Genomic DNA, 23,004 nt, shown 5'->3' on the forward strand with positions numbered 1-23,004 from the left:
GCTGCCCCGCCCCCGGTCTGCTCCAGGCTCCGCCCCCAGACGCTGCCCCGCCCCCGGTCTGCTCCAGGCCCCGCCCCCCGGCCCTGCCTCGTCTCGGGTCTCTCGGAGGAGCAGCTGCGGCTCCGCTCCGGGGTCTGTGCTGGGGGGGCCCTTCATTAACCCCCCCGTGCCTGGCCGGGGGGGGCTTTCTCCAGCTGGGACCAGCCCCTGGCTCTGCCCGCCCCCGACCCGGTGAGTGGGAGACCCCGCGGGGGGGGGAGCGCTGGTGGGGGGAGCAGGAAAGTGACTCTCTGCCCCCGGCACGGCTGGGATTGGGGGGGGCAGAGACTGGGGCCCGGCGGGCGGGGTCCCTTGGGGGGTGTTGGGGGGAGAAGCCGGAGTTGCTGGGGGGGGGTTGAACTGTCTCTGTGCAGCCAGGAAATTCCCGGGGGGGAAGTGGGGGTCGGCGGGGGACTTAATTGGATCCCCTTCCCCCCCCCACGGGCACAAATGCCCCCCAGTTTTCCCCTTTTCCCTCTCGGTAGCTCCCACGTGGTTGTAAACTCCCCCCCACCCCCCCCTATTGATCCGCTCTCTCGTCTCCCCTGATCCCCCCCCCGTCTCTCCCTCCTCCTCACATGTCCATTGAAACTCCCCTCCCGTGGGGGGGGCGGGATTTCCTCCCCCCCCCCGTTTTATCCGCAGCGATTTGTCCCGGTGTCGGTGGGAAGTTGGAGCCCGGAGCCATCCCCCAACCTGGCTGCCCCGGCGTGGGGGTGGGAGGAGACGCCGGGTCTCTGCAGGGGCGGGGAAGGGAGGGGCCGTGTCCCCCATGGGGCTGCCCCTGATCCCCGCTTCCGAATCCCACTTGCTGCCCCCCAACTGCAGCACCGTTGCCCCCAGCCCCCACCTGCCCCCCACCTGCCCATCCCCCACTACCGCCCTCTCCCCTCCCCCAGGGAGCCCTCCAGCTCCCCCCCCCCCTCCAGTCAGCCCCTCAGAGGGCTCCCTGCTGCCCAGGGGAACGGGGCCGGGGGGGACCATCACTTTCTGTTTATGTATTGGATAGGCTGGATTTTATATCACAAAGGGTCCCCCTTTTCCAGCTAGTTCTTTAATAGCCTCATAAAATCCCCCCCGGTCTTGGCGTTTATCCCATGTTCTCAGTTGCCTAGTTTGTGACACGTTTTCTCTGTACGTCTCAAAGATTGATAAAAAAGTTTCGGGGGACTTGTGGCACCTTAGAGACGAACCAATTTATTTGAGCATGAGCTTTCGTGAGCTACAGCCCACTTCATCGGATGCATACCGTGGAAACTGCAGCAGACATTATATACACAGAGACCATGAAACAATACCCCCTCCCACCCCACTGTCCTGCTGGTAATAGCTTATCCAAAGTGATCATCAAGTTGGGCCACTTCCAGCACAAATCCAGGTTTTCTCACCCTCCGCCCCCCCCCCACACAAACTCACTCTCCTGCTGGCAATAGCTCATCCAAAGCGACCACTCTCCTTACAATGTGCATGATAATCAAGGTGGGCCATTTCCAGCATAAATCCAAGTTTAACCAGAACGTCGCCCTGAGTCCTTCTCCATCCTGGTTGGGAAATTAACCCCCTGCAGCAATGATCATCTTTCCCTCTCCTTTGAGAATCATTTGTTCCCTCCTTTCTCTCTGTTAAAAATGTTTGCTGATAAAAGAGACTAGCCATATATTCAATACCCATCAAAGCCAGGGGCCTCCCCCTGTTTGGGGGATGGGTGGTTCCCAGTTGGTAACAGGATCGTTGGCTGGACCCTTTTCTTTTCTCCAGCTGGCACGGGATGAGGAGGTCCCTGTGAGTGCAGCGTGGTCCAGAAGTATCCCAAATCCCATGACAAAGGGTCTCCGTGAGGGGGGGCTTCCCGCAGTGCAAAGATGTAGCCAACTCTGGGGTGGATCCACAGTGGCCATTATTTGCTAGTGACAGAGTATGGAAATTTCTTAGTTATTTTGGCCCTCCATGGCTTCCTTTCTCCTGTTAAAGAGGCGTCCCCCCGGGCTCCCTCTGCCTGTGTGACTGGCCAGCAGGGGGTGGTGATAACTTTCTGTCCACTTGTCAGACACTGTGAGGGAACACTGTTGCTGGGGGGGTGCATGTCTGTGTGGGGAGATTGCAGCGGGAGCTGAAGGGGCACTATGGTAGGGGGAGGCCTCTGGGTGGCTGGGCAGGGGGGACCCTAGTCAGGTTGGTGGGTTCTGGAGGGTTTGGGGTTTCGGGGGGTAGTTCTGATGTGCCCAGCCCTAAGGCTATGGGTCCTGGAGGTGGGTATCGCTGGGGGCCTGTTGGCTGCAGACCAGTGGGGGTGGGGGTCTCTTGGGCAGGTGGGGCAGGGGATTAGACGCTGCCTGGTGCTGTGCCAGGGGCTCTGTCTGGGATTGCCCAGCTGGCTCCTGGGACCATTGCCATGCCCAGTGCACAGAGCTGTGGTGGGGCGGTCCCTGGCGCAGAGTGAGGGGTCCTCCTGTAAAGCGTCAGGGGGTCGTGCTGGGAGGAGGAGGGGGTCCCAGGCAAATGGGCTGGCAGATCCTGGTGGAGGGCAGGTGGAGGTCCTAGGCAGGCAATGGGGAAATCCCAGGCAGGCAGTGAGGGACTATAAAATGACTCTACACAAACAGCCCCCCACCCCATTTCTCCTGCCATTTGCAAGAGCAAATCCAGCCATGGGGGAGCAAACAACCCAGGAATGAGAGTTTCCTAGCAGACAGGCATGGAGAGGGCACAGGGAAAAGGAGATAGAGAGACTGACAGGGTCCGTGGGATAAAAGAGTTTTGAAAGAGATTTCCAGCTCTCTCATCTGCCCAGACAGATGTCTTACTGCACTGTGGGGAGAATCACTTTCCTGTGGACAAGACGAGGATGAGAGAGAGGAAAACCCAGTTCCTGACTCCATGTCCCTCCTGCTGGGGTGTGGCTGCCGTGGGGTCAGTGTCAGAGGGAATCCTCGAAAGGGACTCCTTTGGTTCTGCTTTTTTCTAGGATTGCATTCAGAGACTTTGTTTTGGGATGCGGGAGGGAGAAAGGAGGTTAAAAGTGTGTCTGTGGGGTTAGCCTGGCGGGAGGGGCCAGGTCTCTGCTGTAATCCAGAGATTGAGCATTTTCTCAGCACGGCAGAATCTCGGATCTCGCTCTGCAGGGAAAGAGCCTGGGGGAAACGTGATGTGAAATGAACTAATGCCCATTCCCAAACCTCCACAATGGCCCTTCTCGCCCGGCCAGGCTGCAGAACGACGCTCACGTTTCGTTCCGGTTCATCCCGTCCTCCCATGGGACAGGGGAGCGACATGGCTGCAGAGGAGCCAGCTCAGGTAGAGATTATTGGGGGGGTTCTGATCTGTTCCTGCAGGAGGGAGAGGGACAGCAAATACACGGGAGAGGGGAAGGTTTGCACCGTCTGGTTTGGAGGTTGGAGCGGGGCAGGAAATGCACAGGGTGGAGAAAGGGAGGAGGCCAGGGGGTGGCAGACCTGCTGGGAGTTGTTTAATAAGTGGCCTAGATTCTTGGAACAGACCCATGAGGTTCGGAGGTGGAAATGCTCCAATCTGGTGAACAGAAAATAACCTACGTAGATGGGGCTGGGAAAAAGGACCAGACTCCTAGTGCTGGAGCCTGACCCAAATAACCAGTGGGTGCCTTGAAATATGAAGGGGGAAGCCACCAGTCAGGCTTAGGGGAGATTCTCCTGCCTCATATCCAGCTCCTCAAAAGGGGGAGGGTGTTGGGCTTCCTACAAGAGATCTCTCCCTAGACCCTGCTCGGGGCAGCATCTCCTGTATCAGTCTGTGGCTAGTAGGTGTGTGATGGATCTGCTGGGAGAGAGGAGGGGTGTCTCTTCGCCCCCTCACCCTGGTGTTTCCTGGGTGCTCTGAGCGGGGTGGGGGTGGGACTCTGTTGACTGCGGTCCACCCAGAGTTTCCGTTTGATTGGCTCCTCTCCCCCACGAATAGTGGGGCTGTGAGTGGGGCAGCAGGTCCTGAGTGTGGGGCTCTTGCTCTTTCAGGGGCCAGTGACCTTCGAGGAGGTGGCTGTGTATTTCACCAGGGAAGAGGGGGCTCTGCTGGACCCCGCTCAGAGAGCCCTCTCCAGAGACGTCATGCAGGAGACCTATGAGAATGTGACCTCGCTGGGTAAGGGTTCCTTTCCTCTCGGTTCTTGGAAGGGGAACGGAAGAGATGAGGTTCACGCCACCCCCACAATGCCACCTCTGCTCTGTCCTGTTCCAGCATCACCCCAGCATGCCCGTGACACACACACGACCAGAGACCCTCCCCTGCTGCTGAACGCTGTGGGAAGAGAGCACAGGAGCAGAATCGCACAGTGTCAAATATCTCCTGTTTGCAAAAGTAAAACGGGGGGTTAGGTCCAGCATAATGAACAGAAGCTTCCTACCCCTGGCCTTCTCTCAAACCCTGAGCCTTCTCCACCCAGACCAGAATGTGCTTGGGGTGTAAGAAGCAGGCTGCTGGGGTCAGAGCGGCTGGTCCAGGGTTACTGATCACACAGACCTTGAATGGTGGCTGGGGGAATCCAGACAAGGGAGCTCCAGCAGCAGAACATTGAAACTCAGCTAGGATTACAGATGACACAACTCCTCACTGCTCCGGATTGCCCCGTGCATGGGACAATGGCCTCGGTTGCTGGTGAAAATCCTTGAGACCTGGAGAGTTGCTCCCCCCATCCCCATGTGCACTAGCCACAATCTCTCTTCTCTGCAGACTTGGTTTTTTGAGTCCCTCATTCCTGAAGTCACATGACCCCGATTCTTATTTTTCACATTCTGCTTTTCTAGACTATTTAGAGTCTGTTGCTTCTGAATGATAGTTTCTAATTTCCCAGTGTTCTCCACACCCAGGGATTTTCCTACTCCCTCCCATTGCACTGGACTCACTTGGTTCCCTGGTATTTCAGAATGGCCACACTGGGACAAACCAAAGGTCCATCTAGCCCAGTGTCCTGTCTTCCGACAGTGACCAGCGCCGGGTGTTCCAGAGGGAATGAACAGAACAGGGAATCATGAAGTGATTCATCTCCTGTCACCCATTCACAGCTTATGACAAACAGAAGTTAGGGACACCATCCCTGCCCATCCTGGCTCATAACCAGTCATGGACCTGTCCTCAATAGATTTCTCATGGTTTGTGTTTGTTTTTTTTTTGTAACCCTATTATAATCTTGGCCTTCACAACGTCCTCTGGCAAGGAGTTCCCCAGGTTGACTGTGCGTTGTGTGAAGAAATACTTCCTTTTGTTTCTTATAAACCTGCTGCCTATTAATTTGATTAGGTGATTCCTAGTCCTTGTGTTCTGAGAAGGAGTAAATAACACTTCCTTCTTTACTTTCTCCACAGCAGACATGCTTTTATAGACCTCTCTCATATGCCCTCTTGTCTCTTTTCTAAGCTGAAAAGTCCCAGTCTTACATATCTCTCCTCATACAGAAGCTGTTTCATACTCCTAGTCCGGGTTTTTTTGCCCTTTTCTGAACCTTTTCCAATTGCAATGTATCTTTCTTGAGATGGGTCGACCACATCTGCACACAATATTCAAGATGTGGGCGTACCATGGACTTATATAGAGGCAAGTTATGTACTGTCTTATTATCTATCCCTTTCTTAATGATTCCCAACACCCTGTTCGCTTTTTGACTGCCTCTGCACCCTGAGTGGATGTTTTCAGAGAACTATCGACAATGACTGCAAGATCCCTCTCTTGAGTGGAAACAGCTAATGTAGACCCCATCATTTTATATGTATAGTTGGGATTATGCTTTCCAATGGGCTGCACTAGGTGCTATCCTGACATCTAGGACTGCTGAGATCCTGCATTCAGTGATATCCCTGCCCTTCCTGTTCCCTTTCTCCACTGAACCCCACCAGCCCATTCTTAGTGTTCCCAGCTTCCCCAGGACTCTCTCATTGTGTCTGGACCTCTCTCTCTCTCTGCAAGAAGCAGTTCCAGGGAGACTTGTCCTCTGTCTGGAGTCTTCAACTTCTGGGACATGGATTTACTTTCTCTGTGTTTTAGGAGATGCTTTGAAATTGAGTGTCTGTGACATTAACCACAGTGCAATCTTGACTGCTTGAACAGCTGTTTCCCCTCAGTTGCCCAAGCTGGGGTGGTTTTACACTGCTTTACTGTGAGAACAGCCACTCCTGGGCAGTTAACACCCAGTCTCCAGCATGTAACTCGCTGCCAGCTACACAGTATTGAGCGCTGTTAGTCAGCGACTCACGAATTACAGTGCACCACAGGAGAACCCCAGAAAATTCTCTGGTCCCGGACTTTTGTGCATCTTTCACTGTCCAGCACACTACTGAACGACGCAAGGTCATATGAAGTCTGTCATTTCATCAGTGGAAAATGACACGTGCCAGCCTTGTTATCCCAAATGGATTTTCCAACACACTTTAATCCCAACACACTGGTTAGATGAAACAATAAAATGAGATGGCTAACTACCGGCAAAAAAAACATATTCATTGACTACAGGTAATGAGGTATAAAAGCCAGAATTGTTTACAAAAGAAATGCAAGATAAAACCCAAACTAACATCTAAGTTAACAAGCTAAAACGGATACAAAGCAAATGTTTCTCTCACCATATCCTGAGGCAGGCTGGCTGTCCTTTCAGCCAGAAGTCCCCCTAATTCGCCCCTGCTGCCAAGTTCAGTTTCTTCAGGAGCTGTCATGAGCAGAGGAAAAGGGGGAGAGAGAGAGTCTCAAGCATTTTCCTCCCCTCTTTTTATAATTCAGTCCTTTGTAGGACAAACAACTTCAGTTCTCAGCTGAGTCATGGTGACCGGCTGTCTGTTGTAGATATGAGCTTCAAGTGGTCCCTGTGAAGGAATGTAAATGTCTTCTTCACACCTTCCCCCTCCTGGAGAATGGCAATTTGACCAGCTGCTTGCCTTGCTGTCTCTGAGGAACTGGTCTGAGGGTGTTCCCCAGAATTGTAACTTTTTCACCAATATGATACAGTAAAATCTCATAATTTTACATAGTGTTGCTACACATATTTTAACAGGAGGATAATATTCTATAGATTATGCATTTTCAAATGATACCTCAAACGAGCCATACTATGTAAATAATCGATCATAGTTTTCTAGAAGAGTGAACATAGGGGTTGTGACAGGGTCAGGCCAGATGGCTAAGTAGGTCCCTTTTCCTTGGGTAAAGTAACAGAACAATCAGGAACCTTCTGGAGACCAGTAAGACAGGCTGATTAGAACACCTGCAACCAATCAAGAAGCTACTTGAATCAATTGAGGCAGGCTAATCAGGGCACCTGGGTTTTAAAAAGGAGCTCACCTCAGTTAGGGAGGTGCGTGTGAGGAGCTGGGAGCAAGGGGCGCGAGGAGCTGAGAGTGAGACCATGGACTGTTGGAGGACGGAGGAGTACAAGCGTTGTCAGACACCGGGAGGAAGGTCCTATGGTGAGGATAAAGAAGGGGTTGGGAGGAGGCCGTGGGGAAGTAGCCCAGGGAGTTGTCGCTGTCGCACAGCTGTTCCAGGAGGCACTCTAGACAGGTGCATTCCACAGGGCCCTGGGCTGGAGCCCGGAGTAGAGGGCGGGCCCGGGTTCCCCCCAAATCCTCCCAACTCCTGGTCAGACACAGGAGTCGTCAAACTGGACTGTGGGTTCAGAAAAACGGCCAAGCTGAGGGCTGCCGTGAAGCTCCAAGGTGAGCAAATCCGCCCATAAGCGCAAGACCCACCAAGGTAGAGCTGGAACTTTGTCACAGGGTACAGACTGTGCCTGTGTGTGTGTGTTCCCAGCGGATATGTGGGTATTTCAATCCCTCATAAGCAGAGTGCTCAGCATCTTCAGGGACCCAGGGAGCTGGTCCTGGGAATTCACTGGTTTACTAGGTGTGACACTGTAGGGAATTGTGAGACACTTTAATCATAATAATTAATAATAAAATACCAATATGATGAAATTGCAATGAATCATGCTAGATATGCCATGTAAGGTGTCAGTGAAAATGCTATGATTTTCCAAGTATGATCATTTTGTTTCTATGTTTTGTACCACCTTTGTGTTGTGAGTTATCGACATGTAGGGTATATCTGTATTTCCAGACTTGTGCAGTGTTTCTGGGTGACACCCCCGGACAGACTGGCATCAGCACTGCCGAGCCTCTTCACTGGCCTGTCAAGGGTCATCAGCTGTACAATGAGCCCATGAAAAGAACCAAGGGGATACGCCTATTGAGTCAGCAAGACATGCAGGGGTATGCCTGTGTACTGAGACCTCCAGGGCTTTTCCATGCCATGTGCTGTGAAGCTTGTGTTTGGGACACAGGAAGTACAAGCCACAATGCAAAGGGAATAGAAAGGGCAGCTGCATCATCTTCATTTTCTCTTCAATCCCTCTTCCTACCTCTGGAGCAACTTCTCTGCAAACTGAAGCCTTGAACAAAGGACTGAATGACCCATCCAAGCTGTGGATGTGTTCCAGACGGACTTTCAAGCCAGGAACTCACCAAAACTGTGAAGAACCCGATCTATAGATTTCTGAATGTATCTGACCTTTCCTTCTTTCCTTTAGTTTAGAGGCTAAAGGATTGGCTGGCAGCCTGGTATTTTGGGTAAGATCCAAACCTTTTTTTTAAGGTCAGGCTTGACAAAGCCCTGGCTGGGATGATTTAATTGGGGATTGGTCCTGCTTTGAGCAGGGGGTTGGACTAGATGACCTCCTGAGGTCCCTTCCAAACCTTGAGATTCTATGATTCAAACCTGTGCTGACCTGGTTATATGGCTGACCCTTTGGGGTCAGAACATTGTGTTTCTGTGACCAGAATTTTTAAATAAGCTCTCACTGTACCGAACATAGGTGCTGATTGGGAGTCAGAGAACTGGAATGCAATAAAGGGGGCTGTGTGATCTTTTTCAGCTTCTCAATAACCAGTGTGGGGGATCAGAAGCATAGTTTGTGAGTGGTCGGTGATTTTAACTTCAGTGTTAGCCATCAGTTCTGGGAGCATCTTCTCTCCCTTTTTTAGCCTGCCCTGACCTTAGCGTTTTCAGTCAGGACTCCCCAAGGCACACCAGGTCACACTAAGCACTGAATGTTTGTTTTTTTTATGACAGAGTCTTATGCAATCACCTGAACTCCTTTGTTTTCTTTCATCTGAGCAGGGTTTCCCATTTCCAGACCTGATGTGTTTTCCCAGCTGGAACAAGGGGAAGAGCCATGGGTCTCAGAGCTCCAGGGTTCAGAGGAAAGACAGACCCTGAGAGCTCCCTGCAAAGGTGAGGAAACATGAAACCAACTCAGAATCTGTAAGTGCCTGAAGGAAACATATGGGATGCCCTACAAAGCCCTTGGGAGGTCACTCAGTTCATTATTGTCTCTAGCAGGGGTCATAACCTCAGGGTAACTATAGCTCATGGCTTCCTGTAGATCCTAGCAGACATCAGGCAGTAGCTTCCTCCCTTCCCCCCATGAATTTGGATGGGATGTGAAGGCTGAATTGATCCCCTCCTCTCTCCCATTTAGGGGAAGTGTTTGGAGTTCAGTTCCTGTTTTTATTTGACCTCTCTCCAGCACTTTTTTTCGTTGGCCTTCCCCTTTCCATCCCTGTTTGAGGTTTCTGTCTCTACCGCAGCAGGTGATGCGATGGCATGTGAGAAAGAGGAGCAGAATTCTCAGCAGGAAGATGCTGGGCAAGTGGATAAACACAGAGCATTATCACAGAGATCGGAAAGGAACGTGTCCAGGAGTCATGAGAGGCCCTATGAATGCCGTGAGTGTGAGAACCTTCAATCGCAGCTCAAACCTTGTTACTCATCAGAGAACCACACAGGGGAGAGGCCCTATGAATGCTGTGAGTGTGGGAAAACCTTCTCTTGCCACTCAGCCCATGTTAGCCATCCAAGAATCTGCACAGGAGATCAACACCATAAAAACCTCTAGGGCTATCCATACTTTTTTTTCTTTAATACTTTTCCTGATTCCCACATAGTAACTTTTAAAGTTGTTTGAACTGTTTGCAGCACCGTTATCCCTCAGCGTGTCCAAATGAGTGGCCCATTTTTGCCTTTTGCAGTTCACCCTGTTTTGAGGTGGACCCATTTGTCCTTCCTATCTACTCCATTGTCTCATGAATAATTTGAGTGTGCCCTTCCTATCAGGAACCAGGGAGCATCACATCTGTACCATTCCTCCTATTGCAAAATTATTGTTCGGAATCACCAATGATTCAGATTATATCATTGCCAGTTGTTCTCACGTTGCTCTGGGTTGTGCTGAAGAGCAGTTATATTGGGAACTTTCCCAATTCTATTTAAAGGAAGAGGAGCAGGGGCAGGAAAAGAAGTGTCATTTCAGCCTCTGTGACACTGGAAGGAGATGGGGTGACTCAGAGATTCCCTCCTTCCCCATCACTCCAGACCTGTTAACTCTGCATGGCTCAGACAGGAGGGATCTTCATCACATTCTATCCCTCCACTTCTCAAAGTGTCACGTGATGAAGCGTTGTCCAGGTTCCTCCCCCACTCTGAACTCTAGGGTACAGATGTGGGGACCTGCATGAAAACCTCCTAAGCTTATCTTTACCAGCTTAGGTCAAAACTTCCCCAAGGTACAAAATATTCCACCCGTTGTCCTTGGACTGGCCGCTACCACCACCAAACTAATACTGGTTACTGGGGAAGAGCTGTTTGGACGCGTCCTTCCCCCCAAAATACTTCCCAAAACCTTGCACCCCACTTCCTGGACAAGGTTTGGTAAAAAGCCTCACCAATTTGCTTAGGTGACTACAGACCCAGACCCTTGAATCTTAAGAACAATGAACAATCCTCCCAACACTTGCACCCCCCCTTTCCTGGGAAATGTTGGATAAAAAGCCTCACCAATTTGCATAGGTGACCACAGACCCAAACCCTTGGATCTGAGAACAATGAAAAAGCATTCAGTTTTTACAAGAAGACTTTTAATAAAAAATAGAAGTAAATAGAAATAAAGAAATCCCCCCTGTAAAATCAGGATGGTAGATATCTTACAGGGTAATTAGATTCAAAAACATAGAGAACCCCTCTAGGCAAAACCTTAAGTTACAAAAAAGATGCACAGACAGAAATAGTTATTCTATTCAGCACAATGCTTTTCTCAGCCATTTAAAGAAATCATAATCTAACACATACCTGGCTAGATTACTTACTAAAAGTTCTAAGACTCCATTCCTGTTCTGTCTCTGGCAAGAGCAGCATACAGACAGACCCAGACCCTTTGTTCCTCTCCCTCCTCCCAGCTTTTGAAAGTATCTTGTCTCCTCATTGGTCATTTTGGTCAGGTGCCAGCGAGGTTACCTTTAGCTTCTTAACCCTTTACAGGTGAGAGGAGCTTTCCCCTGGCCAGGAGGGATTTCAAAGGGGTTTACCCTTCCCTTTATATTTATGACAGGCACACACCCCATGGGGACTGGGAGCTCGATAGTTTGCTTTCACCCACCAAGAGCCAACTCCCCAGGCACGGCAAGAGCATGAAGAGGGAGTCCCAGACACTCCCCTTGGGCCCTCTGCTCTGTCCTGCCACCGAGGCAAGCCTGCCTTTGGGCTCGATCTGTGGCTCAGGGAGGCCTGAGCAGGAGCTGGTGCTGCCAGCATCACCCCCCACTGCCTGCAAGGGAGGAAGGATTGAACCAGGGTCCCCATGTTTCAGGTCAGTGTGTGAAGCACGGTGCTATGGTGGGGCTCTCTCCCGCGCTCCTGTGGAAGTTGGTTCCCCGCGGCTAAATAATGAAAGAGCTCGGGCTGGGGGATTGGATCACCGGGGTTTCCTAATTCCGACCTCGCCGGTGGGTTCCTGCTCCACTGGACAGTGTCATCCAAATAACATTGTTAGAAATCAGTCCTGAAAAGATGCGGAACAACAGAAATTCAGGGGTTTCAGGACAGGGAGACCAATTCAGGCAATCAGAACAGCAGATAGGACACATTTTGAGCTCCTTTGAGGCTCCAGGCAGACATGTTATAGAGAAGGAAACTGGCCAGGAATTCTTGGAAACTGTGTAAACACTTATAAAAGTATCCGTTTGCTTTATGATGAGGGGGTATGGGGGTGGGTGTAAACTATTTCCCTGAATCAAGTTTCCACTGGCAGCTCAGTCCACCATGTCAGCAAGAGAAGAGCTATGGTCCCTGGGCATTGGGCCCCCCAGGGCCTTTAACACCACAGCCCTGGGGAGGTGGTGCTGCGATGGACCATCCAGTGAGGAACACAAGTCCTTCTACCGTCCACCACACCCTCTTTTGGAACGGCTGCTGATGGCTCACCCCATCTGTGGGAACTGTTATCCCCTCTGCCACCCTCTATCTGGGGGTTTTCTCTTCTGCACCTATCTGGCAGGGCAGCCCCCCTGTCTGAACCCCTGATCCGCTCCCAGTTTTGTCCCTCTGCCCATCCCTCCCCTCCAATTTCCCCCCTTCAGGGAGATTTTCCCTGCCTTTGGTTGCAGGGAGCAGATGCTGGTGGTGAGTGAGGGCAGCAACTTGCAGATGTCACTGAGCAGGTGATAAGAACAGAAGAGCAAAGAACGGCCAGACGGGGTCAGACCAAAGGTCCATCTAGCCCAGTGTCCGTCTGCCGACAGTGGCCCAGAGGGAATGAACAGACAGGAATCATGCCGGGATCCATCCCTTGTCGCCCCTTCCCCAGCTTCTGACAAACAGAGGTTAGGGACACCATCCTGCCCATCCTGGCTAATCGCCATCGATGGACCGAGCCACCAGGAATCTCTCTAGTTCCCTGTCGAACCTTTTGATCCCAGGACCCTGCTCAGGAACGTAGAAAGTTCTAATAAAGAAACAGCTTCTGACACCGGGGAGCTCCTCTTCCTCCTCCCCTCCCGGGGGGATGAGCAGGCCCCCCAGTTGTCTCTCTGCCCCGGCCCCTATACCTCATCACCCCTTCAGCCTCCCTCCAAATGTTCCCTTCCCCCTATCACCTCTTCAGCCCCCCTTCAGCCTCCCCCAACTGCCCTGGTCCCCTTCCCCTCATCGCCCCCCTCAGCCTTCCCCCCCTCCCAGGCTCCTCCCCAGCTGCCCTTTCAGTCTAGCCACCCAGAGGCCTCCCCCTACCACAATGCCCCTTCAGCTCCCGCTGCAATCTCCCCACACAGACACCTGCCCCCCCAGCAACAATGTTCTCTCACAGTGTCTGGTAAGTGGATAGAAAGTTATCACCACCCCCTGCTGGCCAGTCACACAGGCAGAGGGAGCCCGGGGGGATGCCGCTTTTTTTTTCATGTTTGCTATCTTTGGAGTTCGCACATCCACACGACATGCGGTTCACAGCAACGGATACTTTGAGAAACCTGCTGGGTGAAGCAGGCCTTTTCCAAACTGACATTGGCCCAAATTCTGCCTCAGTTCAGCTGGATTGGGGCACGTCTGTGTCAAAGGAGTGGTTCACACCTGATTTGCCCAGAGACCTCAGAGGAGGGGTAGTTAGATATAGGATAAGTAGGTATTGACAACAATGAAGTTAAATATAAAGGTGAAAGACCCTCACCTTGCAGGTCAACAAGCCTGTTCTGTTCTTTCCCTCCAATGCATCCGGCACTGGTCGCTCTCAGGTAGCACACTGGGCTTGACGGACCATTGGTCTGACCCAGTCTATGACCTGTCGTGCGTTCTTATGGAAGCCCTGTGCGGCCTTGTCTACACGGGCAAGTTTCTGCACAGGAAAGCAGCTTTCTGCGGTGTAACTCCCGAGGTGCGCACGCAGATTTCGTGATGCATGATAGAAAGGGGCCATGACAGGGACACACTGCCGTGCGGGGTCAAAGTGAAGGAGCTGTGACACGCCTACCACAAGGTGCAGGAGGGAAACTGCTGCTCTATATTGGGGGCTAACTAACCCCAGCATCACGGCAAGAATCTACCTAGCAGCTGGAGAAAAAATATGTATGAGAGTCAAAGACACCCCCACGTGGCCTGTCTCTTCCCCAATCTCAACACCTGGAAGATTGTCTGGAAGACTCAGAATTTGAACTGCGGAGATTGGTCCCAGGCTGAGAGGGAATTCAGTCTGTGTATTAAGAACTCAGCATGGCCTGGAGCAACCAGTGAGTGAGAAAAGCTGTTTGATCCAATTCTTGCTTAGTATATTCAAATTAGAGTTTAGACTGGGAGTCTGTTTTCATTTGTTATGTAAACACTTTTGATCTCTGTGACCAACACTTATACTCAGTTAAAATCTAACTTTCTGTAGTTAATAAACTTATTTTACTATTTTATACTTACTCCTGAGTTTGTCCAAAGTGCTTGGGAAAGTTGCTCACATGACAAAGGCTGGTGCATGTCCCCTTTATTTTTGATGAAGTGGCGAACTAATTAATGAGCTTACACTTTTCAAGAGAAGGCTGTGAGCCATGTAAGATGGTACATTTCTGAGGTGCAAGGCTGAGAGCTGGGGAGATATGCTGGTGTCTCTGTATAATTGAGGAGTGGTTTATAGAGCATTCATGCAACTGAGTTGGGTGCTTTGCTGCATGTTGTTGGCCAAATGATCATAGAATCCTAGGATATCGGGGTTGGAAGGGACCTCAGGAGGTATCTAGTCCAACCCCCTGCCCAGAGGAGGACCAATCCCCAACTAAATCATCCCAGCCAGGGCTTTCTTAAGCCTGACCTGAAAAACTTCTAAGGAAGGTGATTCCACCACCTTCCTAGGTAACGCATTTCAGTGTTTCTCCACCCTCCTAGTGAAAAAGTTTTTCCTAATTTCCAACCTAAACCTCCCCCACTGCAACTTGACCATTACTCCTTGTCCTGTCATCTGCTGTCACTGAGAATAGTCTAGAACCAACAAGTTCTCCCTGCTTGTTTCCCAGGCTTCGTGCATTTATGTATAGGGACTTGAGATAACCCGCTGATCGCCCCTCTTTCTCAGTATGAGGCAGGAGCCCTCCTCTCTCCTGCTCGTGCTTCCTCCTGGTATCCCACTTCCCCACTTACCTCAGGGCTTTGGTCTCCTTCCCCTGGTGAACCTAGTTTAAAGCCCTCCTCACTAGGTTAGCCAGCCTGCTTGCAAAGATGCTCTTCCCTCTCTTCGTTAGGTGGAGCCTGTCTCTGCCTAGCACTCCTCCTTCTTGGAACACTATCCCATGATCAAAGAATCCAAAGCCTTCTCTCCGACACCACCTGCGTAGCCATTCATTGATTTCCACGATTCGACGGTCCCTACCCCGGCCTTTTCCTTCCACGGGGAGGATGGACGAGAACACCACTTGCACCTCAAACTCCTTTATCCTTCTTCCCAGGGCCACGAAGTCCGCAGGGATCCGCTCAAGGTCATTCTTGGTAGTATCATTGGTGCCCACATGGAGGAGCAGGAAGGGGTAGCGATCCGAGGGCTGGATGAGTCTCGGCAGTCTCTCCGTCACATCGCGAATCTTAGCTCCTGGCAAGCAGCAGACTTCTTGGTTTTCCCGGTTGGGATGGCAGATAGATGACTCAGTCCCTCTGAGCAGAGAGTCCCCGACCACCACCGCCCGCCGACTCCTCTTGGGAGCAGTGGTCGTGGAACCCCCAACCCTAGCACAGTGCATCTCATGCCTTCCAATTGGCGCAGTCTCCTTCTGCTCCCTTCCCTCAGACGTATCCTCTGGTCCACTCTCCGCATTAGTACCTGTGGAGAGAACATGAAAACGGTTACTTACCTGTACCTGTACTGGATCAAGGTCCAGACTGCAGAGAAAATAATTTTAAAAAATCATAATAATAAGTAAATAAAAAGATTTCAAGGTCCACTAAAAATTTCTGGCTGTCTAGAGTTGGCCCATGGTACACCTGTTGAGTACCCTTGGTCTACTGGTTAGGAGTCTCGTTGATGCTGCCTTGGTTCCATCCTCAGTCAGGGAAAGAAGCTTCTTGACACAATTCTCCATTCAGTCTTCACTGCAAATTAAAAAAACCTCAGAACTTTCACCCCAATAGCTTATTATCTGGCCGTTTTCTGCCCTGTCCTGTATAAACACCAAAAGGGGCCTTTTTAAAAACCAAAGTCTTTGAGAATGGGGGAGAACTGGCTGACTCCAGCTGCCCATCTCTATTCACTTGTGTGCCGAATTGAATGAATCTCTTTGGATACACAGCAATCGTGAAGCATAAATCTGCTTCAGTGGATATAGTAGAAGCGATATTGCCTAAATAACACCTGGCTTTTTTCAAAACCAGCAATCGCCACAAGAGGTCCCAGAATCATCTGAGATTGCCTCCAGCTGACAAAGGGGCCCATTTTTCAGCTAGGAATTAAACTTCTTTGTTCCATTTTCTCTGCTTTGAGTCTCTTTCTGCTTGTCTCAGGTAGTGTGGCGAGCAAACACGCAGGTGGGTGAGATAATATCTTTCACTGGGCCAGCTTCTGTTGGGGACAAAGACAAGCTTTTCTGGGACCTGCATGGCTACAACTACGTAGCAAATGCTCATAAGCCATGAATTAGTTCTTCTTTCACACTGGAATGCATCACTTTTGGTGTGACACCAAGAAATTATTTATTAGCCCGTATAACCATTTCTTCTCCACATGTTGAGATTATCTTTCGGCTGTAATTCCATCCTGTATTAAAATTCCAATTGGCCAATTAGCAAGCACCAAAATAAAGAACAGCCAATTATTAATCTGCCTCACCCCTAGCCCTGCCCAGGATCTCTGCATTGGTTTAGAAAATATTTTCACATAGATATTTGCAAATTGGGAAGTTTTAAACTGTGTCAGCTTCCGTCTAGAAAGAGAGAGTGGTAAGCTAAATTGTTCCAACACAGATTTCCCCATCTACGTGAGAGAGAGAATTAGAAAGAAGTAAGGAAAGTGAATCCAAGGTAAATGATTCTGACCTTTCCTTTGAAATGTTCGGTGCAATAAATCAGTGAATATTCCCATAAGTAAACTCCTGTAAGGGACAGAAAAGAGGGCATGGGAAAAGGCTGTCAAATGTTGTGTTAAACTTTAATTCATGAGCAAAATTGTGTGGCCATTAAATTACAACCCTAAAATATCATCAAAGGAAAGAAAAAGGAACAAAAAGTGTGGGAAATACGGCTGCATTTCAGCAAAGGGCTTGGAATGGAGGAAGACCAAAACTGATCAGTCGGGGGAAAAGGCACTGTTTCTGCCTAGTTTTAAACCAGGGATATTTTGCGTGTGAAGCAAATATGATAACCACCACACTACACTACAATCTACGACAGAAACCAATTGTACCAATTTGCCCTTCTCACAATGAGGCCAAAATGCAGGCAAGTCTCGTAAGCAAGAAACCTCACATCCACTCCACTTCTCCATGGACATTTCCCTGCCAGCTCCTCGGGAGCAACCAACAAGACAAGAAACCAAAAATGCAGTAAAATCAAGGGCACGTTTCCCACCACAGGTTTCACTGACTGCGAAGGGTCATGTAGAAATGTTTTGCCTTTTCATACCTGAAGACTTGGTTATTCTCTCCTTCCCTGAACTGGAATGGAAAGCAAGGAGATAGGTGTGAGAACAAGCACTCCTAAGCAAAGGAAACAAGGCACCCAGCATATATCCCATCAGCAGGAGATTAAAACCTGGGCTACACTACACAGTTAGGCCTGCCAACAGCATTTTAGGTTGTCCTAATTACCTCACGGTGCACACTACAGCCTTGTCCCATCCATGTAAGTGCCCTGCTACACCCACATAGTAACTCCAGCTCCTCAAGAGGCACGGGGATTGCGTTGGGGTCGTTAGGACAACACAGTGTCTGTGTAGACACTGCCTTACTCACAGGGGCTGCTGGCTGTCTTGCCAATGTCATGGCTTCCGGCTGGCTCCCTTCATGGCTGCCCTCCGCTCCCTGATCCCAGCGGGGCTGCACCTGCCTGGCTCCTCGCGGGGCTGCTGCACGAAAGCTCCTGGCTCCCAGCGCAGGGAGCCGAGAAGCCTGAGCACTTGGCCCCCGCCCCCACTCCTGGCTGGGAGCAGGCAGGCAAGAAGCCCAGGTGGCCGGCTCCCACTCCAGGGAGGAGGTGGGGAGTCAAGAGCCCAGGGGGCAGGTGGGCTCCCAGTGGGCAGCTGCGCGGAGTGAAGAGCCCCGTTTCTCAGCCCCCCCACACTGCCCCTCTTCATTCGGTGGAAGCACTCCTGGTGAAGACACACACTGCCAACAGAAGGAGGGGAGTGGGGAGAAACTCAAATTAAGCTTCCGCTTCCTCCATCAGGATCACAAGAGCAACGGAAAGAAAACTCAAGAGGAACAAGCCTCCTCTCCTTTCATGTGCCCCATCACAACCCTCCCTGCTTCATTTTCTGCCTGCATTTCCTTTTGAAACTGCAACGGCTACTCCAGAAAACAATCATGTCTCTGAATTCACAGCAACATCCTGAGGATGATAAAAGTATGAAGGAATTCATGGTCCTTTATGACATAATAATAATAATTAATAATACTTATTAATACATTATTATTTGTATTGCAAGATTAATCTTTCCCTTTTGCAGATTCAGCTCCACATTGATTCTTGTTGCTCTTTGCAATGTATCTATCTATCTAGGCAACAGTATTTGCTGCTGTTTCAGGTGGAGTACTCAGCGTGTTAACGTTTTTCTGGCAATCTGTGTCTCGAAAATACTAGCCAATATGCCTGGAACTTCCAAGAACCGTCAAATTATGAAGGAATTCCAGGTCCTTTTTTATATTACCATTTATCAGTAGTTATTATTTGTAGAGCAAAGATTAATCTTTCATTTTTTTTGATCCAGCTCTACGCTGATTCTTGTTGCTATTTGCCATGTATCTATAGCTATCTAGCTATAAAGGCAACCGGTTTTTGCTCTTGTTTCTTTGTATTTGTACACTGCAACTTTTCAGCCCAAGCCACATGACCCTGATTAATGTGACACCAGCCAGCCATGGGTGATTCATTGCACTGTAGACATATCCCAACGTTATGTCTCCACAGCGATTAAAACACCCAGGGCACCTGTCTCAGATCCCAGGGCAGCTGACTCAGGCTTCTGGGGCTGGGGCTGCAGGGCTATAAAATGACAGTGGAGACAGATGGGCTTGAGCTCAATCTCTGAGGTCCCATGAGGGGTGAGGGTTTCCAAACCCAGGCTTCAGCAGGAACACCAGTATCTGCACCCCACTTTTCAGCCCCACAGCTTGAGCTCCAGAAGCCCACATCAGGTGACCCAGGCCAGCCCTGCTGCCATCTTTATCCCGGGAGAGAGGGACTCTACGGGGACGTCTCCATTGCAGTGTCAGCCCAGGGGTGGCAGGCTGTGCTCAAAGCAGCACCCTGGAAGCCCCATAGTCACCACTCTCATAGAATCAAGGTACGATTTGTACAGAGTCGGCCTGGTGAGCTATCATTGTAAAAGTCGTGATCTGTTGAAGGCTAGTGGCTGAGTGGATGGTGTGTGCTAGGCTTGTCTGGGAAGTGGTGGAGTTTTGCTCTGGGTGCGTCACTGAAATATGTGATGAGGCTGGGAAATGGCCACCGCCAGCCTTTCCGGTGTGACGCTGGAGGAGCCAGACTCGCTGCTGGCTCAGTGAAGGTATCCACGCTCCCAAGGACTCTCCCAGGAACCGTGTACAATGCGGACTCCTCCGAGACAGCCCGGAGACAATGGACACTGCTTGACTCACATCATAGCAGAGGAACTTCCTAAGAAGTTGGAAGAAACTATGAAAGAGGGGAAGAGACGTCATGACTTGGCCTCTCTCCCCCGCAATTCAACACCTTGCAACACATCTGGAGGACAAAGACTGAACTGAAATAATTCAGAGATCAGAAGAGAATAATAATAATCCATTCAAATCAAAGTCCCCAAACAGACTAGTATTGGTTTCTCAGCAGAAAACTTTCCATGTGGGGGATTTTGTTTTCCCACTCAGACCTTGCCAAGGGAAGCAAAGAGAAAATCTTTGACTTGCCTCCTTCAGAACGCTTGGCCTAGACACTCTAGCTGTGGGTCACTGTCGTGGCCTTGCTGAGAACAGGGGCATTTTAATAATTTGCAGAGGTCCCAGGGTGTTTGGGGGAGATTATGAGGCTATTACCTTTTGAGATAAAAGCTAAGAAATACAGAACGAGACAATTCTTTCATACATCTGGCCTTTAGACATATTTCATTTAAAGCAGGGGGTCTAACATGCTGTGAGAAAGTAGAAATGTTGGAAGCTCAAATAATTCAGTTTTTTCTAGGTCTTGTGCGTGTGTAAATGGCACAACATGTTAATTTATAAGCACATCGTTCTTAACTTCATTAAATATTATGTGGTGTATTAACTATATCAAGTGCGTTGTACAATACAATGAATTTTCCATGCGTTGCCCAAAACATATTTTTAATATTATTTAAATGCACCGAACTCCTTGAACATAAAGTTGTTTATTTCATTCCTGTGCAGTGTGTTGGTAGCTCAGTTAATTGAGTTTATTGTCACTCTGTGTGTGTGTGAGGTACAACACAATAATTTAGTGATGCTGAAAACGTTCCCTTCTCCCTCCGGAACTGCCTTGGAATCACCTTCCCTTTGTAGATTAATCTACTCCTGTGTCTGTTTGAGGAAAATATGGTTTCTATGAAAAAAACTCATTGTTTATTTAAAAGGACTGACACCAAACGGCCACACTATGGGGATACAACACCATGAGTAAGAACAGGAGGACTTGTGGCACCTTAGAGACGAACAAATTTATTGGAGCATAAGCTTTCGTGAGCAACAGTTCACTTCATCAGATGCATGCAGTGGAAAATACAGTGGGGAGACTCCTATACACAGAGAACATGAAACAATGGGGGTTACCCTACACACTGTAACGAGAGTGATCAGGTAAGGTGAGCTATTACCAGGAGGAGAGCCGGGTGGGGTGGGGATAACCTTTTGTAGTGATCATTGGAATTAATTTGCAAACTGGATACAAACTTAGGCTTGAATAAAGACTGGGAGTGGATGGGTCATTACACAAAGTAAAACTATTTCCCCATGTTTATTTCCCGCCCCCACTGTTCTCACATGTTCTTGTCAACTGCTGGCAATGGCTGACCTTGATTACCACTGGAAATCCGAGAAAAAAGACTAGAAACCACTCTGCTCTCGACACCCTCCCATCCATCTAACACAGACACACAGACTTTTCTAAGGCATTAACTTTTCCTTCTCCTTTATGATTCTTTAATGCCTCTGGAAATACCAATTCCTAGAGGCCCCTTTCACAGAGCAAACAACCACAGAGCAATGAGAAAGCTAGGGGCTGCCAGGTTGTTGAGGGCAAGTCTTGAAAGGGATGCACAAACAATCCAGCTGGATCCCCGGCAACCAGATGTGGGGATTAGCTGCACAGCTGTGGCTGCTGCTCTGAGGGGAGCGGCATAAACTACCTGCCTGTGGATGCAGCCCACCAGCTGGTTCTCCTGGGGCAGATGGTGAGTGGTTGGGCAGGGATGCTGCACCGGCTGGGGTCTGAAATATGAACAGGGGTCTAAGGAACCTCAGCATCACAGTCATCAGGAGTCCAAGCTGCTTGGGGTGAGCTTGTGGGCAATGGCCCAACTGGATTGTTTGTGCATCCCTTTCGCCACGTCCCTTGTGATCCACCAGGGCTTGCAGCACCATGGAAGAGTACCCCTTGCAGTTTATGTAGTGGCCACCCCGCTGTTCCGGGGCCAAGAGAGGGATATGCGTTATGTCTATCACCCCGCCGCAGTCAGGGAACCCCAGCGCATTAAAGCCATCCACAATGGTCCGCACATTTCCCAAAGTCACGACCCTTGATAGCAGCTGGTCAATGATTGTGTTGGCTACTTAGATCACAGCAGCCCCCACAGTAGATTTCCCCACTCCAAACTGATTCCCAACTGACCGGTAGCTGTCGGGCGTTGCAAGCTTCCGCAGGGCTATGGCCACTCCCTTCCCAACTGTGAGGGTGGCTCTCATTTTGGTGTCTTTGCGCTTCAGGGCAGGGGACAGCAAGTCGCAAAGCTCCATGAAAGTGGCCCTTACGCATACAAAAGTTTCTCAGCCACTGGGAATCATCCCACACCTGCAACGCGATGAGGCCCCAGCAGTCTGTGCTTGTTTCCTGGGCCCAGAATCGGCGTGCCACGGCATGAACCTGGCCCAGCACCACCATGATCTCCCAATTGCCACACGCCGTGCCATCTTTGTCCATGTCCTCATCAGTATAGTAATCGCACCGTCGTCGTTTCCTCGCCCCGTTTTGCAGGGACTGCACATACTGCTGGATAATGTGCGAGGTATTTACAATGGTCAAAACTGTGGCAGGGGAAGAGGTGCTGTTTGGTCCGTGGTAGCCGAAGAAAGGCGGGAAATGGTGGTCTTCTGTGGCTTTCACGGAGGCGGGAGCCCAGGACAGACAACCCGGAGAAGCTCGGAAGCGTGGCACCAGCGGGAGAGCAGAGTTGGAGGCAGAAGAGTTCGATGAGGAAGAGAAAGAGCAGATAGTAGAGATTACATGGGAAGGGGAGAGGAAATGAGAGGCGGATTCATAGTTGCAGGAGAGCAAGCGGTGCACCGTCTGCTGAAAGCAGTACGGCGTCTGCATGCCAAAAAGGCGTGCAACGATTGTCTACCAGAGCTTCCTGATGACACGCACCAGAAACACCCGCAAGAATGTTTTTGCCCCATCGTGCACTGGGAGCGTAACCCAGAATTCCAGTGGGCGGCGGGAACTGCAGGAACTGTGGGATAGCGACCCACGGTGCACCCGCTCCGACGTTCGATGCTAGCCTCGGGACTGTGGACGCACTCTGCCGAATTCACATGCTTTAGTGGGGACACCGAAGACTGAATGTCTAAAATAGCTCCCGAAATTTCGAATCGAATAATTTTGAACTAATTTCGTACTGTACACGTACCGTTAGAAAAGTCTTTGTGTGTGTGTTAGATGGATGGGAGGGTGTCTAGAAACCACTCAGCTCTAGTCTTTTTTTCTCTGATTTCCGTTAGAAAATCTAAAGCAGGGAGCAAGAAGAGT

General features: G+C 50.2%; 1 protein-coding gene across 1 annotated transcript; it reads left to right on the top strand.

Moving 5' to 3' along the window:
• Positions 1-9,181: 9,181 nt before the first annotated feature.
• On the top strand, positions 9,182-10,299 carry LOC125629527 (uncharacterized). Its single transcript, XM_075124033.1, has 2 exons — positions 9,182-9,282; positions 9,639-10,299. The coding sequence occupies exon 2, from the start codon at positions 9,650-9,652 to the stop codon at positions 9,944-9,946; it is 297 nt and encodes a 98-aa protein (XP_074980134.1). The 5' UTR covers positions 9,182-9,282; positions 9,639-9,649; the 3' UTR covers positions 9,947-10,299.
• Positions 10,300-23,004: the final 12,705 nt, after the last annotated feature.

The sequence above is a fragment of the Caretta caretta genome, chromosome 28 (genome assembly GCF_965140235.1).
Source record: "Caretta caretta isolate rCarCar2 chromosome 28, rCarCar1.hap1, whole genome shotgun sequence".
Taxonomy (NCBI): domain Eukaryota; kingdom Metazoa; phylum Chordata; order Testudines; family Cheloniidae; genus Caretta; species Caretta caretta.

Excerpts from the sequence above, each read along its gene's own strand:
- LOC125629527 (XM_075124033.1), top strand. The coding sequence starts at position 9,650 with ATGGCATGTGAGAAAGAGGAGCAGAATTCTCAGCAGGAAGATGCTGGG.